General features: G+C 37.6%; 1 protein-coding gene across 1 annotated transcript; it reads left to right on the top strand.

Annotated features, from left to right (window-relative positions):
• The first annotated feature begins 256 nt into the window (after nt 1-256).
• On the top strand, nt 257-16,894 carry LOC126470322 (neugrin). The gene is made up of 4 exons (XM_050098104.1): nt 257-717; nt 1,198-1,390; nt 7,122-7,296; nt 16,407-16,894. The coding sequence occupies exons 1-4, from the start codon at nt 482-484 to the stop codon at nt 16,625-16,627; spliced, it is 825 nt and encodes a 274-aa protein (XP_049954061.1). The 5' UTR covers nt 257-481; the 3' UTR covers nt 16,628-16,894.
• Nucleotides 16,895-18,758: the final 1,864 nt, after the last annotated feature.

Consider the following 18,758-nt stretch of genomic DNA (forward strand, 5'->3'; position numbering starts at 1 on the left):
CTCCGTTGTTTATTAACTATAGATCTCACCGTATTTCTCAGCATCAAGAAGCCGCGCTTACTTTTATATATGTTTTTCTACGGTTGGCACTAAGCTCATTGTGCCTGGCTATGCCCTGTTATTGTCGGGAAATTGAAGCAAACTGTAAGCCTGTAGAAAGACAATCCTTTTCCAGCTGCCTCTAATTTCTATGTTCTTTCAATTAAAATGTAGTCACTAGTAAATATTTTGTTTCAGTTGTGTTGCACGCCGCTCATGATCGCAGAATTTCACAAGGCTCGCTGTAGTTCTGCTCGCTTCGTTACCGGAGTCGGGAATTTCTAGAATGTAGTGTGATGTTGGACGCCCTGAATAAACAGTAGTGAGTTGATTCATAATATTTTTGGTATGGTTGCGTGAGATCTCAGTTACATACAATATGTGATTTCGTTGAAGAGTTCCAGACCTGAAACGGTATAAACAAGAGTAAAATTACTCTGATATGGCTCGCTTTTTGCAGTTAAAACTGTGGAAAAATATTTCGACTACGGTGCACATGGCAAAGAAAAAACACTTTCGTGAACTCAAAGAGTCGACGCCAAACAATCCTGGAGTGAATTTGAGACTACGGGCAATTTCGCAGGAAGAAAAGGGCCTACCGATGAATTTTGAAGATGATATTGATGATTCCGAGTTAGACGTAATGAATGCTGACAAAGCTTTTGATGACCATGAAAGGTTAGTTTATGTTATGAAACTTTGAACGTCTATCTCAGTTGTAAAAGTAACATTTGTAACTACTAACATACGCCACACGGTGTAAAGTGGTATACGGAGTCCATAGTGTGCGCAAATGTTGAGTGGAAACTTGGTGCTTGAGAATAGTGTGTTTTCATTTGCATTGTGTTGATTAGTTGACAAAGTTAATTTACGTTTATGTACATTCTCAACGTCAGTTTTAAGACTGTATATACCGCACCGTTTTTCCGTGTTAGAAATTAAGCAAAATGTTTTTGAGTTTACAAAACAGGGTTGCCTTAGAATTGTAAAGCATTTAGTTATTCTTAGCATTCAGTATTAATATGTTGTTGATGCTAACCTGATCAGTGGACAAAGCGTTACTCGTAAAGCTTATTGGATTTTTAATGTAAGAATGTATGTGTACCTATAAATTTTTAATACTGTACATTGTTTATTAATTGTATTTTCTTATTTCAGAGAGATCAAAAGACAGAAACATGTGCAGGCAATGAAAATTGTTGAAAGGAAGTATTTCAAGAAAGCCAAGGAACCAAGTATGGTGTTCTGGGAAGAAAAAGAACAGATGCGATATCTTCATAACAACAACCCAGAAGAGTGGGATGTTGCTAGACTCTCAGAAAGCTTTCCAGTTTCACAGACTGCTGTAAAGGTATGCTTGCATTAGATTATATGTGGATCTAGTGTATGATTAAGAGACAGTGTGAGAATAGTACATGCCTGTTGCCATGAGACAGACTATTTGAGACTTCTATCCTGTGAAATTAAAAATTAACTTTAGGGTTGTCAGTGTGAATTATTAATGTCTTGTTATTGTGTATTGCCTATAAATATTCTCTTAATTAATACCAGATGTATCCCAACCCCTGAGATAACCATCCAAGCCCTAACAGCACAAAATATTTGTTATTCTCCTCATTGGCGCAGTTACCATTATATCAACTTTTATTTTTTATGTACATATTTATTTATATTGTTGCCTTCCATGATGCAGCAGTAGCAAAAAGCTTTTTGGTAGTGTAAAGACTTTATTCTCATTGCTCTCTCAGGACTAAATGGGAAGCCTAGAGCAGTAGATTTCGATGTAGCAAAACCATTACATTGTGTGTAAACTATTTTATTCCCATGTAAATTTGGAACATAGGGAATTGAGAGTATGACTATGCACAAGACTTTGAGAACTGGAAATCAGCATGAAGCAGAGGTGGAGTATATCTCAATTGTCAACAAAAAGGCAACTTGAATCTGTAATAGTGTAATGCGGGTGGTAGGTTGGGCTGCGCAGGCTACTGTAGGGTTCTGTTACCAGTGTTTTTCCTGATTTCTACAATAATGTGTTGCCACTAACACTGACAAATAAAAGTTTAATAAAAAAAACTTCTAGTTAAATATGGCAAAATCATTGTTATGGAAGATGTGAAATTTTATGTAAATCATATTCTAAACATGAAAATCAACAGGAAAAAAAATCAAGTTTAAAATTTTAATTCCTTGGTGGAAACCTTTGCTGTGTTCACCATCAGATTAGGCCTACTTATTTCTGTTAATGCAACTGCAAGGAGGAAGTGTGCTTACTTTCATTCTGGTGTATGCTATGATAGAACTACTCTAGAGCCAAAAAAACCACACCATTTTTGGAACTGTTGTCAGTTTTTTCTTTCTATAATTTCTTCTCTTTGCATTCTGTGACAAAAAGAATTTCAACTTCTCTTCTGGGGTATTAAATTTCCTTCAGTTTACACTAGTTATACATGTTTTTATATCACATGCTTACCAAGATACAGAGCTTTAAAGAATGAGAAAGTTTCTCAAAATTATCTAAAGGACTGCAAAAGTGAAGATTTTAGCATCATAACTTTACTTTTGCAACTTTTTTAGAAGCCTAATCATACATACCTCCAATTGTCAGCATTTACCAATCCCTAGAATCAACCCCTCTCCCCACCACTACCTATCAGTGGGATGTATTTCTGCTTACAAGGAAAACTCTCCATCACACCTCCCTCAGATTTAGTGGTAAGAGGGCCAAGCAGACAGTTCATCAAAAACTGAACACAAATCAAGCATGAAAACAGGAAGTGTACTGAATTGTGAAAAAAAAAGAATAGAAACAGTGAACGGTTCAAGGACAGGAAGTGCAATATAGAGCAACATAAAATAGCGATGGTGTCGTGGTTCAGTGGCCACAGTGTTGGACTGTCAAGCAGGTGAGCTGTGTTCAAACCTCCATCCCTGCTGTACACTGAATTCATTTTTGTGTCTGTGTTGTGGTGCAACATCCATTCGCAACTGTGAGATGTAAGGAAGGGACCTATAATGACAGTTGATTCTGCACAACTATTCTATTGACAGCCGAAAGGAAGTGGCCTTCAAATAGGAACTGCAAACATTTGATGACAAGGCAGTAAGTCAACCAAATCCTCCACTGGAAAACACATCTGGTGTGTTATACATGGTATTAGTGAAAGTACGTGTGTTATATGATATAAGAAAACCTTATAGACATCACTAATTTGTGCACCTGGTAAGTGAGTGTGGTGTGCCTCCTTGCCCCATATAGGTGTCTGTATGAATGTGAATGTGCTCTCTCTCAAGGAAATGATGAAAATATAATAGTTTGTCACATAAGCTGCAACAAATAAATACAACAGTTTCTCTGTACCCTGTCAAAATGTATGTTTTTAATGTTTTTGAAATTGTGTGCTATTTTGGAAGTTTTTACCATTGAATTCCTTTTTTATAACATAGTTCACACCCGTTTATTTGTTGTTTTCATTTCTGTGAGACATCTGTGTGGTATCTCACCTGCTCTCACTATTCATCACATTTACTTGTGACAGTAACGTGTTCTTACAACATGACTCATGTTCTATAACCTCATTTACTTGTGACAGTAACGTGTTCTTACAACATGACTCATGTTCTATAACCTATCTCTAGTATGACAACTGCCAAGATTGGAGAAAGAGAAAAAAAACATTTCAATGATGGGACGGACACTACAGAACATTGTGGGGGGAAAAAAAAAAATAATGACATGAGTTAGTTTCGAAGATGGCTCACCCACTTTACACTCTACCACCGTGACCACTTAACCACAATGACCCTCCTCTTTCAGGCTGCTCTGTATTACATTTCTGTCCTGTTTCTATTCTGCTTTTTTTTCTCCCACAGTTCAGTACATCATCTTCCTGTTTTTATGCTTGATCTGTCTTTAGTCTTTGACTGGCTATCCACTGGCCATCTTACCACTAAATCTGAGGGGGGTGCAATGGGTAGTTTCCCTTGTTACCTGAGAGAGTTGGCAGGTGGACTGATGTCTGTGCGATACTCAAATTAGTAAGGCTAAATGAATTCTCAGGAATTTTACAAGTTCATGCTTGAAGGCTGCCTCTCTGTTCATCATACTGAATAATTCTATTCAGGCAACTGGTTAAACATAGAGCGTGTCATAATGAGGGCAGGAAGGGTTATGGAGTGCTGACTCATTGTTACAGCATAACATAAAGTGTGTTATCCCAGTGGACTTCAAGTATGCTACATCTCCAAAACCTTGTGAACAAATAGAGATGTTCACCGAGGCATATTCAGGAGCATCTGAACAACATTTAGGTATGAGAAGTTCCTTGCAAACAGGAATAATCTTGACAGTGAGAAGCTTTTACATGGTTGTCTGAACATTTGCCTAAGGAGGCAATGTACTTATCATTTTAAAAAAAAGTGCAGTGAAATTTGCACATGAAACAGTTGTAGGTAATCCTCTTACTCTTTTCTGAGTTCGCATTTCCAAGCAGTATGATGACTGAGTGAGATAACTGTTCAAGTCTGAGCTTACGCCATTCCCCATGCCTATCTTCACTGAAGCCAGTATGCTCAAGGGCACAAAGCCAGCGTTGTATGCAGCTTTTACTCCAACACAGGAAAAAGTGGACCTTGGCATGCACTAATGTGCAGTAATTGGTGAACACCTTCTATGTGAAGTTATTTGGAATATAACTACAAGAGCCACATTTGAGTCAGTTTGCAAGATGTAGGTGGATTATGTATAACAACACTTTCAGTGTAATGTCATAGTAATTTTTATGGATACCCTACTAACGCCCATTACCAAAGCAGCAGAACGATCTCTCTGGGCTTTACTCCACTCACCCACAGAATTTGTTGCCTCCAGAACAACAGCCATTACAGTGTGACAAGGTCTTTTTAATCCAGCGACACAAGCAGTGGGAACTTTATTTCAATGCCAATAACTGAAATGGCACCAAAGGACATTGTGATTAAACAGGAAATAGATGATGTCAGTGTGATGATAGTGAATGCACTATGTCAGAGGCTGCTGACTTCTGTAGTGTTATAATCACAAGTGAAGACATGCAGACAGAATTAGACACTTTCCAAAATAACATTTGTTTCCAAAAGAGTGTCCCAGTACTCTGTACTCATCAACATCATGCAAATTTAATCCATGTGATAATCTTTTCCATCATGTAGCAGATAGGTGGGACACTACTTCAACCACCTTATGACAAGAAAAGAAGAAAATTTGCACCATTTTTGAGAAAAACCCTCCCATATCTAACTTAGTTGATGTTTTCAAACAGCCAGATGCAATAGCAAGTCAATTCTTGAAGCAGAGGAAAGTTGCAATGTGACATTATGCTGTGGAGTCATGAACAGATATACCCTGGATGGTCTTTGCTACTGGCAGTTCTCTAAGTTTGTGAAAAAATTGTGGTTCCAACATGTGAGACAAAATGAGTCCATCAGTTTGGGGATGTTCATTACAATAAAAAATGCATCTCGGTACTCATTACTGATAATCTTTTTTGTGTGAATAGCACAGGGTGTAGCACAGGGGCCTGTGACTGCAAAAAAATAGGAATCCAGTGCTCTTCCATTTGCAAACATTCTTGCGGCCATGCATGGAAGAATCCACCTAAATGAGGAGGATACTGAGAGAACTTATGAGAATGGGGAAGTCCTATTTGACAACATCATTGCTGAGGAGGAAGAAGCTGATGCTGTTTGACTTTCCATTTGGGTCAGACAACATGGCATTAAGTTTTTTTGTGTGATTTTGTGTTCTGTTACATCTTTTTTCATTCTCGGTACTTTCTTTTTTGTAAATGTACAGTTAACAACTAAAACTGACGTTGTGTTAGATGTAATTAAAATTTAGTTTTTCTGTATAAGTCAGTTACATACCTGCACTGAATGAACATCAGCAGGCAGGGAGTTGTCATAAACATTGTCAGTCAAAAGCACCTGCCATGAATAACTACTTTTTTTCATTTTTTAAACTTGTCCTTCACATAAATAAGTAGCCCATTGAGGGTAAGGAGGGCGGGCCCTTCTTGATGTCACATGTTGACCATTACAGACACCTTTTTAAAAAAATATGCAATTAAAGTTATAATTCTAAAACCTGTACTTCTTGCAGTGTTTTTGATAATTTGAGAATTTTGCCATTTCTTTGAAACTCTGTACCTTCAGAAGTATGTGGTGTAAAAATACCTTTAAACAGTGTATACTGTAGGAAATGTAACACTCTATGGGAATGGGCCAAGTGCATTTTCTCGTATGGAAATGGGAAACATGTTATATGGAAAAAACTAAAAAAAGTGCCTAAATTTGGTAGTTTTTCAGCCTCACCCAAGTTAGCACAGGTTCTCAAGATCAAAAGCTCGGAATCTACATCATCAAAAACCTAAATACAACACTCTAACAGTTTGTAAAATTCAGACCTTTTTAAAGTCCAAAGTGTCCGCCAAATGAACTATGTGTATTTCCAATTACTCCAAAAAAGAGACAACAGACTAATTTACTGTGTAGTGTCACGAGCTTAGAATAGTCCATTATTCAAATGTCTAGGCACTCTGATGCTGCTGTCACAATAGAAATACTCTCTCATGAGAACTATAGTCAATAATGTGAGCGCTCTCAAAAGAAATTGCAGCACTCACTTACTGAGTACAAGGCAGCACAACTTCCAGTTGGACAACACATTTTTTTATTATTGTACTGAAAGCTGTGCGTTATTTTGTGTGTCCTGTTTCAAATATTCTTCTGGCATATGTGAGAGCTGTACATAGTAAATCTCAGATTTTTTTGTATCTAAACTGTGAAGTTTCTTTTGTTGCACTTTTTTTTTTTTTTTAATTTATTTTAAGAGCTGTTCCCTAGAATCATTTCCTGTAAGTTGAAGTACTCATGTGTATATACTGTGATATGACCTCGTACAAAGCAATCAGCTGTAAGAAATTTGAAGAAGAAATGCACTGACTGGTGAGCAAATGCTTCATGTAGTCAGTCAGGCCAGATGAAGATGTTCATATTCGTGACTAGTTTGGCCACTTTATAATTTTGATTTTCTTTTTCAGTAGAAAATTCTAAAGGCAAATTGGAGTCCACAAGATAGAGAGAGAATACTGAAGTACAATGAAAGTGTAAAAAGAAACTGGAAGCTGTTGGAAGACGGGAAACTAGATATAGATGAAAAACTGAAAACCCATTTAATGAAATTTATGTCAAGGGAAAAAGCTCAGCTTCCATCTTCTGGTAAGTTAGTGTGAATTACTGGAAAATATGCTCTTGTTTTATGTCTCTTTTGGTTAGTTCGAGGAGCAACATATACTTATAAAAACAAATTGGTGGCACACACCAATATTAATAATAATAGCTACTGACTTCGACCTTAAGATAAGTCCTATTGATCAGTGTAACTTCAGTAATTACCTTGACTGGAATTAGTGTTCCATAAGACTGACTCATTAGCTCAGTTAATTGATTGTATGAACAGTAGTATGAACTTCAGACTTGGTGGTGTCTGTGTAGGTTATAGTTTTTACCTGTCAGTAATACTTCAGTCGTAGAGCAGTGAGGAGCATTAGTAGCACTACCTAGTTTGTTTGCATCATGTAGTTTACTTGTTTTCTTACATGCCGCCAAGAAGTGAATTGTAACTGTTTATTTAGCCGTTTCTATAAGTTTTTAATTTTATTGTAAAAGTTTATGTATTTTGCAATTGTTAGTGTAGAGTGAGCTAACTTAGTTGTATAGTTACGTGCCACCATAAATGCAAGTGTTCCCTGATAATAATAATAATAATAATAATAATAATAATAATATCCAGCAACCATTAAATAACATTGAGTACTGCCTCAGGTACTGTGCAGTCACTACTTACTCTTATGACAGCAGCTTGATTTTGATCTTGGTTTAGTCTTCATGTAAGCGCAACCTAGTGTTACACTTAATTCCCCTAATTTTTGTCCTTGAAAGGGCTAAGTACACATGAGGATATGGCTAGGGATTGCGGCCATTGTGAGATCGTAATGGGGGAGTTGGCTTCTGTTCATGAACAGATGGAAGCTGCATTGGCCGCCTTTGACTAGCATCATATGGCTGCTGTATGTTGCACTAGTGATGGAATGACAGGATATTCTCCCATTGTGGAAATGTCTCAGAACATACCAGTGTAGCTTTTTGATTATGTGAACCACAGAGAACCCCAGTCTGATGCCAGCTGGTCATCTGATGGTGGCTGGTGGGACGTACCCAGACATGGCAATGTTTCATGAGGAAGTTGTATGAGGTTAATGCTGAAAGGCTGTGACCTCCCACTACTTATGAGGCAGAGGCAGCAGGCCATATATCTCTGGCTCATAAGACAGTGGTCCCTTCTGTGTCATGGTCAGGTCATCCACAGACAGGAAAGAAAGTAGTGGTAGGGAGTTTCAATGATAGATGCACAGTGACCCCTCTTAGGGGAAAAGGATCATGGAAGGGAAACAGTCAAAATGCCCACATGATGTGTACTCTTGTAGGAATTGTTGACCAGGTGGAAGGAGCCGAGCAGTAATTGAGTGTGCAGGTTTCAGTCACCTGGAGGTCATCCCTTACATCAGAACTAAAGATGTCCCTCACATGAGTTTCGAGACCATTCCCAGTTATTTCTGGTGACATGGTGAAGACAGCTAGCCTCACTCATGAGGTATCTGCACAGCTTTTGTTTTGCAGCATTGTTCTGAGAACTGACTTGGGCCCTCTGGTCCAGAGCAAAGTCATTAGTGTAAACCAGAGGCTTCACTGGTTCTGTGATGAGATTTGTTGTAGATTCTTTGACCTACGATACACAGTGGATACTTCTGAAGTTGTTCTGGATAGGTCAGGTGTACACTATACCCCATAAACATCCACTCTGGTGGCAAGAAGAAGAAGAAAACCAGCACTGTATAAACTTATTTCAACAGACCAAATATAAAATGCATTGAGTGAGAGTGTTAGAATATAGAGTATATTCTTAGCTCAAACTTTATGACAGTCTCGGAGAAAATCGAGCGTCTCTCAATTAGTATGGATTCAAGAGAAACCACTTGTGTGCTGTAATCACACACATCTTGCTAACCTTAGATGCAGGCAAAGAGGTAGATTGTGCCATCTCATATTTTTGAAATGTATTAGGCATGTACAACATCAACTACTAGCCAAGATATGATCATATGGAGTATCTTCACAAATATGTGACTGACTCGAGGACCGTTTGACTAATAAAATCCAGTATGTTGTACTCAGCTACAAAAGTTCTATAGCAATGAAAGCATAATAGTACCTCTGATGTTGTCAGTATAGATAAATGGTTTATCGTATAGGATCAGTAGACTGTTCATTAATGATGCTGTTGCCCACAAGAAAGTCTCATTATAGTACGATCATAAGGGAATGCAGAAAGACTTGGACAGAGTAATAACTGGGTGTAATGATTGGCAGCTCTTGAACTGTGAATAAATACAAGATACCGCCTGTAAATGAAGATTAAGAGCCTGATACTGTTTGACTACAAGGATAGTGGTGAACATCTTGAGCATGTCACATTGTATAAGTATGTAGTGTTAACTCCAAGGAGAAATTTCAAATGGTACAATCTTGTAAAATCGGTATCAGGGAAAAGAACTGGAGAGGTTGGAAGGGACCTGAGAAAGTGCAGTTCATCTTTAAAGGAAATTACATACAAGACTTTGAGTGAACCCAGCCCTGCTCCAGTGCTTGAAGTCCTTATCAAGCAGATGTGATAATAGAAATCAAATAATTTCAGAGACATGCTGCTACTAATGTGACAGGTTGATACAGCATATACAAAAATACAACACCAAGGAACTGAAATGGGAATCCATGGAAGAAAGATGATGCAGTTCTCGCAAAACACTGGTGGCTAAATATAGAGAACTAGTATTTGAAGAAGTGCGTGTGACCATTATGCTGTAACAATTGTATATGTCATTTAGTAAACATTAAAATGAGATAAGAAAGATTAGGGCATGTAAAGATGAATATAAACAGACATTTTTTCACCTCACACACTAAAATAGTGAAATAGGACCTAAAATAGATATCATTGGTATGATGTACCCTCCACCATGCACTGTACAGTGGCTTGTGGAATATACACATACATCAGTCTCACATAGGGAAACAATTTTCCGTAAAAAGGCTATGTCTTAAAATAGGCAGCTAGTATTGTGGTTTGAATTAAGTGTTAAAATGAGTATTTTTCAGGGTTGTCTTGATGAGTTAGCTCTTAGGTTGGTGGAATACAAGGTGAAAACACAACTAATAACCACCCTCAGTAGAACGAACCTTCCTTCAGGTTGAGAGTGGGGTGTCACAGTGGTTAATACACTGGACTCGTATTTGGGAGGACAGAAGTTCAAATAACTCCTCATCCAGCCCTCCAGATTTGTTTCCTGCAGTTCCCCCAAACCACTTAGGGTAATGTCAAGATAGTTCCTTTTGAAATGACATTGCCAATTTCCTGCTCCCTCCTTCCTTATTCTGAGCTGCTTCTATGTCACGAATGACTACTCAACAGGACATTAAATCCTAATTTTCCTTCAAGTTGAAGACTATTGTTTTCTGTAATGTGCACAATCACTTTGTGTTGATTAAGCCTGTTCAACTTTGTGGATAATACCCAGCCATTTTATTTAGTCATAACAATTTGTAAATGATGTATATACTTTTATTTTCATCTGGTATTGTCACCCACACACAGTTCATAGTTTAAGTAATGTTTGAATAACTAACTGATTTTGTTGCCAGCAACAGATAGATTTTTCCCCCTGATTCCACCACTGTAATTCTTTAAAATATTGTGGAAACTATTGTTTATGCACCAACTTTACAAACAGATATTTGAAATCACAAAAACTGTACCACCACTCATGAGCAATACAGTAAACATCTGTTTATCTGAAATAATTGGGACGGTGGCCGGTTCTGATAACAAAAATTTCAGATAAACCAAAGTCCCTCTGTTTTCACGCATGAAACACCCTGAATTGCGTTAATACCGCCAAATATGTTCATAAAATGTGTGTAGGATATGTAGAATGTTATTGATATGGTTGTGAATAAGCCTGTGTGTTTTTGACTGAAAAAATGGTGTTGATGTGTTAAAAAGGTGCCAAAGTATGATTGAAAACTCAGTTTTTAAATGCTGAGTAACAAAGCTCGTTTATTTTGCATTCTGACAGAAAAAATCCATCTTTTTTGGCAGCAGGAAAAACAGGACTTTTAATTTTATTACCTACTCTTTTGAATACAAAATAAACTACTACTCAAAGGAATGAAAAGTTTCTCTAGAGGAACTTTAAAGTAAAAACAACAACAAAAATTTTGCTTATGGACATTGAAGTTCTAGGACACTTCATTGGAATTTATTTTTTGGTAATAAAGCCTGTAATGGTTTCTTGTTTTTTGGCTTGAGAAACTTTTGTTGCGGCAATATATCTCCAATGTTGGAAACAAACACTTTCGGCATAAGTCTGCTTCTCCTGTTGGTTGATGTACTCCAGGGTGATTTGGATCGCTTCGTAACCAGCTGTGTGAGGAATATTTTTCTCTGCTTCATCATCAGAGACATATTCCTCTGATGCTTTCTGATTGGTCGCAATTTCGATGATTTCTTCCTCTGTCAAATCAAAAAATGTCGTTTTCCATCCACTCCTCAATGTCTTCGAAGTTTGCGTCTTCACAACCAGGTAGTTTCTCCAGCTTCTCTCACAAAAATTGCGTCATTTTCATCTGTTTGTGGCATGTCACCTTGAGTTTCGGTTTTGCCTCCTTCTTCCCACCACTGATGAGTTGCCTTATGATGTAAGAGTTTTTTACAAGACCTAATGAGAGAAATTGCAGGAATTAGATTCCAAGCATCAGCAATCCAATTAATTACACTTAAACCATCAATTTTTTTAAGAGCTTGCACAAAATCTTCTTGAGCATCAATCACACCGATGGAGTATTCCAGCAGCTTGCATCCGTAACGTTTTTTCATCGCCTCAAGAACACGTTGGTCCATCAGTTAGAGCGTAGCTGTGCTGTGCATCAGACAGCGACAATGAGAGCTGTGAAAATTGGAAAAATTTGTTCAGGTAAAGCGGATTTTGGATAAAAACAGTTTGGATAAATGGGAGTTCACTGTAGTTCTTTTCAAAAGTAAGGAAAAAAAAGATCAACACCAAAAGTCTGTTACAAAATTTCAAATAAATTTTATGCACTTGGTCTGCAATTTTCTGTTGAAATACATTTTTTAGAACAAACTTGGAGCCACATGGAGTTTTTGATGTCTAAATTCCAACTCATGATGTCTTTGCGATTGTTCACTTCATAGTAATTTTTTGTCAAAGCCAAGTTACTGGTAATCTGAAGGAGCCATTTTTGTTGAACTGCAAAGGAAACCACACTGATTTCCCAAGCCATACTTCTTACTTTGTTCTGTTATGAAATATGTGTCACTTAAAGATGTGCATTATACTACTGAACAATAGCTTAACAACATCCTTCTTGAGCCTTTTTTTTTTTTTTTTTTTTTTTTTTTTTTTTTTTTTTTTTTTTGCCTACGTCACAGAGACTCAAAATTCTCCCTATGGCTGTTGGTTTGTTTGTGCTAATACATTACTTCATCCTTTCCAAATTTTTGTCCATGATAGTGAACAGGGCCGGTTCGAGATCATTTTTCCACCCCAGTGACTTATCATTTGAAACCCCCTCGTTTCACTTTACTGTCATGCATTTTCAGCTGTTGTCAGTTTTCATTACTAATGTACACAAATCTTGCACCTAGGTACCCCTCTCAGCTTGGCGCACCAAGCAGCTGTTAGTTATTGTGGTAAGTCATGTATAGAAATCTTACAGTGTGGTAACTAAGGGGAGTGGCCTGTGAAAGCCTAATACTCGGAGTCAGTATTTCCACTCTCAAAATGTTTTCTCTAGTTCTTTACACTACTTGCATCTATTCAGTGATCACCACTGCACACATTCTGCGGTAAACAATAAAGATGTTATGAAAACTGTTTGAGATATTCAGTTATTGTGTACTGTTGAAATGGTATCTAACTGCATGCCATTACCACATAATGTATAGGGCATACTTTTTTGTGCAAGTTATTTCACTATAAGTTCATTATGTCAGCAGCAGATGACGCCCGGTGCTGGAAAGTGGTTAGATGCAATACAGTATCATAATAAGATCTCAGCAGTGGGCAACCCTGCATGAATTAAGAGTTGGGAAGAGTGATTCTGTTTCAAAAATCTCTCTCACAAGGTACTGCTTCAGTTACCTTGCATGATGGACTTCAGTGAAGTCAAGGAAATCAGTTTGCAAAAGGGTAACCTGCAACAAAACTGAAACCTCACACTCTGCGTTAGCTGGTGTGCTGATATGAACCTGCTTGCAAGTTCAGATGTCAAGATCGTGGACTATTGAGCAGCTTGCCTTATAACTTCAGTCTCAGGTTTCTACCTGTTGTGCACAAGGAATGAGAGCTTCAGGAAAATCACTAATCGTCACTTTACTGTTTACATTGATCATGACATCACTAGGAAGAAAAAGTGTTTTAGAGTACAGTCATTCTGTCATCTGATAATTGTTTGGAATAAAGCTTAAATGCAGATACTAAGTGGCTTTTTGTAGTGGACAGCAAATTAAAATAATATTTTTTTTTAAGGAGGATCATTGATTGCAAAACACCTTTTATCACCACCTTGCCTTAATGCTTATTCATAATCTGTGTATCTTTTCACTATGTCTGTGATTTCACAGTATTCATTAATTGTTTCCATGTATTGTTGGGTGTCAGTAATTTATTTACCATAGCTCTGAGCCTATTGCATCATAAATTCTCTTTTAATCAGCTTCAGAAAAATGGTAGTATACACTTCCAGATAATCCATAAAATCCTATTAGAATGTTTTACAGCACTTATTATCCAGTAAATATGGATGTTGTCACCGCATAAAAGCAATGATAATCAGCAGCTTTGGTTTCAAACTACATGTTGACTATCTTTAGTCTAATTGTACAATAAGTAGGAATGAACTTGATACTGTAAGTAAAACCTCTCTGTATTGAGAGTTGAAGAGTTCAACATTACTACAAGATGCCAGTTTGCTGGCCTCAAAATCCTTAATCCAGTTTTAACTGTTACTAATGATTAAAAGAAAAATGCATTTAATTGAAGTGAAAGCTGCTTCATCACAAATAAATAATTTTAAAAGAGCAAACTGTATGGTTTTATGGTTCATACTTATAAAAGGAAATAATTGTAATTTTCAATCGAAGACAGCCATATTACAGGGAGGAAAAAAAAAAAATGTGAAGCTAAACTGGTGAGGTATTGGCTTTCTTCTAGGCTTGACCTGAGTGAGTGAGTGTCACAATGCATATCCAAAAATTGAGATGCGATCCCCTGTCAGTGTTCCTATTGCTTCTCTGCCAATGATGTGTAAAAGTGGAAAATGCTAAGTTTCACCATGGGTCCGAGTCTATATGAAACTGTAGGTTCTTCTGTAAGTAGCTGAGTACTCCGTTCACATGTTGATTGAGGCCAAGGGTGTGTCACTTCCAAAGAACCATGCATAGTAAAAGCACTATAGTGTTCAAACTAGGGATGGCAACTTTTCTTATTGAGAGAAATATCCAAATTCTCAAACCTCATAAGGCCTCTCAAAGAATGTTGAACTGTGCTGCCCTCTATTGACTGGGTATGCAAATCAATGTACTTTAAGAATAAATACCACTCCCTAGGATTGCAAGTGTAGGGTTAAGCCCTGTATAGACTTTACATGTCTCAAACAGTAGGTAGCTCAGCCTCAAACATGGCTGTTAAGTGTGGAAAAGAGTCACATGTGGCAGTTAAGGTTTGGATTTGAAACAGTGGTACACAGCACACTCAACAGTGGCTTGCAGAGTATGGGTGTAGGTGAAAACAGTTCTCTCTTCCACCAGAACAGTGATACTAAGCATACTACCATGAACAGCTAAATACATTCATTGAAAATTTGAAATACATTGTAGTCTCCTAAAGCAAAAGTGATTATGAAGCCACATCCAGAAGCCTAGGGTAAAATATTGACAATGCAGTCATCAAAATTGATAGAATCTATTTTTGTGTTTTAGGTTTTATGTTCCTGTTTTTGCAAATAAATCATAATGCTAACACTACAATAGTAAATCACCTCAGCACATCATTCATCATCAACTTGCCTTTATGTTAAAATACATTTCTAAATCTTAAGATACATTCAGTTCACGTTAGCTGGAGAAAATGACCATAAGGCATAAAGTTTTATTTTATTTGACATACTACGTCATTTTAAATTATTTAGCGTAGTTCATGTGTAAAGGAAAGACTATAGCAGCTACAATCTGCAGCACATGTAGTGTTAACACACTGATGTGTCTTCAAAACAAGCTCCAAATTTGAAAACTCTGTGTCAAAAATACATTTTATACTTAGTGTACATTATGATAAAACAAAATTACCTAAGTAAGGAAGTAAATTCATACGGCTTATAAATACTATACTTATGGCAACACAAAAGATTTTATTTGTAACAGACATCTTAAAAAAAATTCATATGCAGAAAATGACAACGTACTGCTATTATTCATACTTGCATTAGTAACCTACAAAGGAAAAGAGCTGTGACTGCCTCGAAAAATTTCATTATTCAAATGGTGTATCCTGTAAGTTGTATTTCTACTTTCAAAACTAATAGCAAGAACAAATAAGACATCACACTGCATTTACTATGACATCTGGGAAATATCCAGAAGTTCATGATGTCCTCTTTGCTTTCTTCACTACACACTACAGGCATTTGGGGCAATGCTATCCCACTTACCCCAAAGGAATGTCATCAATTTCAATTTTATTTATTTATTTTTCCTCCCTCCAGGATCCACACTTCACAACCACTGTTGGTGATGGGGGCGAAAAAGATGACACTTGTTAAACTACATTTGTTTATCGTGCTGATGCCTTGACTCTGAACATCTTTTTTTCTTAAATTAAGTGTAGAGTTTCTTGCAAGTGTTAGCTGTCCATTTCACAGCACTACATCTGCACCCATGCAGTTAGTTTGAATGTCTCTTCCCTCTCCTTACATTTTGTGATGTGGCCTTCTAACTCAGGTGACTGTTGGAGTATAATTTGATTTTTGAGACATTTTAGCTGTATTTCTTTATCCTAGCAGTTAAGTGTAATTTTCTCCAGTGCTAATAGTAATTGCATATATCTAGCTCTGTTATGTTCAAGTCAACATTTCACTTTTATTGAAAAGTATGTTTGATCAAAAATACACAAACATTTTGAATTCATTACTTTCAGCATTGAATCCTGGTACACTTCCACCAAAACAATTATATCGTGGAGGTGACAAGATTGCAGACACTGGAAGACTGAATGCAACAAAACCGAAGAAGGAGCCACATCAAGACCAACAACACAAAAATAAGAGCGAATTGCCAGGAACATACAAGATAGGTGATTCTCATTACGACAGTGAAGATGGGGAGTTTTTGTTCCGTGTACCTGGAATGAATTCTTAGTGCATTAGATGTATTGATAAACATAACACTGTGGCAGACTGGTACAAAATGAACGTTGAAATGTATAGCTTATTTTTTATAATGCACTGATCCGATTAGAAGCATGATGAAATTTTGAAATACAAATTGCATAGGAACCCTATGGTGGTGATGTTTTTCTTTAATCAGAGTAACAACTTTTTTATTGAAGATGTGTGAAGCTCATAAGTATCACCATCAGTTATTGAGTGTATAGAGTAAGTAATAAATTTGTTGTTAAATACTGTATCCAAAGTACATTTGCATATTTTGGTGTAATTAAATCACTTTCTGATAACCCCTAAATTGCCAAAGGTAATGGCACAGCGTGAAAAGCACTACGATAATTTAATCAAATTCTGTGCCATTTAACAGTAGAAAATCTGGGATGGAATAACAACAATATGAATTAGGATAAATTGCTACTCACCAAACAGAGGAGACATTGAGTGGCAAATATGCACATTTAAAAGGAGACTAAGCTGTCAGACAGAGTTGTCATTCCGATTTGCAAAATACACACACACACACTTTTTTTTGGGGGCCTTGAGGCCCAACAGCAGTGAGTAGCAATTTTGGCTAGGGTTAAGTAGTGGAGGTACAAAAGAAGGATGGGGGAAGATGCTGTAGTGCTGTTCGAAAGGGAAAGGAAAGGGAAGAGATGTGGCAGGGACAAAATGGTGGGCTGCTAGGTGTAGCATTGGGAGGCTATCCTGGAGGGAGAGGGGGAGGGAGGACTTGCAAGTGCATTGAGTTGGCGACAGAAGATGTGTTTTTGTGAGACTGCTGTAGGAGCTGGGAAGGGCATAGAGGCATGTGGAGGCCAGGTGTTACAGAAATGACGTGCTGCAATGAAAGTTTCCACTTGAGCAGTTCAGAAAAGTGGGTTCAGTGGTGGGAAAAATCCAGATGTCATGAACTGTGAAGCAGTTGTTGAAGGCAAAGACACTGCATTGCACAACATGTTCAGCAACTGGCAACTGGGTGGTCTACTTTTCTCTTGGCCACAATTTTACTGTGACCATTCATGCAGACAAATAGCTTGTTAGTGGTCAGTGGCATGCAGAACACCACAGAGTTGCTGCAGCCAAGTTGGTAGACCATATAACTGTTTTCCCAGATGGCCCTGTCTTTGATAGGGTAGTAGTCCTGTGATAATACTAGAGTAGGTGGTAGTGGAAGGATATATGAGACTGGAGGAGGACTTCGTCTGATAGCTTAGTCTGTTTTTAAATGTGCCTGTCTCTCACTTAATGCCTCCTCTATGTGGTGAGCAGCAATCTGTTCTGTTTCATTTAAGCTACAATATTTCGTAGACTGTGATAAGACAGATATTGAGTAAAATATATTGTCAGACCCCCCAAACTATTTGATTATCAAAAGGAGATGGTTTTGACCAACAAAGCATATTGTAAAGGTTCAACCAGTACTTCTCAGGAAGCACCTCACACTCATCTCGTAGCTGAACGAGGGCATGGAAGGGAAAGTGTGACAAGATCGATATAGCATGACCGGGTAAACACTGGACAGGCCACAGTCATTATATCTCCCAGACCTTGGACGGTGATTAGGAATATTCCTCTCTAGATCTCTACACCACAGAAGGAAACCAATGTAGGTCTATAGTAATGGAATATGCTGGTAGACAGAAAAATAAGCTAGGGAAAGCAGATACAAGGTACTGTGTCCAAGCAGGGAAGGCCTTCAAAATGAATATATAAAAGTATCAATGTGCAGTGTAAGGCAGAGTCAGCAGAGAAATTGAAGAGTGCACAAGTAGGCGCAGCACCCAGCAGCATTGAGAGGGTGGTGGCTGCTGCTACTTGGACAAAAAAGACCTTGACTATGAGAAGAGTGTGATACTCTGGTGGAAGCAAATGCACCAGTTGGGTCAGTAGAAACCCTACCTTTTCATTGAATAGTACTGAAGAGTGAGAGCCTGTATCTGTTATTGTGTAGAATTTCAGTTGGTAATGGAACAAGTCATAGTTTGGTGCTTATCTCGTGGAAGATAAGACAAGGGCCCATTGATTAATTTGTGAGTTAAACCAATGTGCTAGTGATTCTGAAGTGAACGGAACAAGTGCTAGAAATGCACTTGCTGCTGACAGAG

Source organism: Schistocerca serialis, chromosome 3 (genome assembly GCF_023864345.2).
Source record: "Schistocerca serialis cubense isolate TAMUIC-IGC-003099 chromosome 3, iqSchSeri2.2, whole genome shotgun sequence".
NCBI lineage: Eukaryota > Metazoa > Arthropoda > Insecta > Orthoptera > Acrididae > Schistocerca > Schistocerca serialis.

Excerpts from the sequence above, each read along its gene's own strand:
- LOC126470322 (XM_050098104.1), top strand. The coding sequence starts at position 482 with ATGGCTCGCTTTTTGCAGTTAAAACTGTGGAAAAATATTTCGACTACG. Across the intron at positions 718-1,197 it reads GCTTTTGATGACCATGAAAG|AGAGATCAAAAGACAGAAAC; the intron begins GTTAGTTTATGT and ends TTCTTATTTCAG. Across the intron at positions 7,297-16,406 it reads AGCTCAGCTTCCATCTTCTG|CATTGAATCCTGGTACACTT; the intron begins GTAAGTTAGTGT and ends CATTACTTTCAG.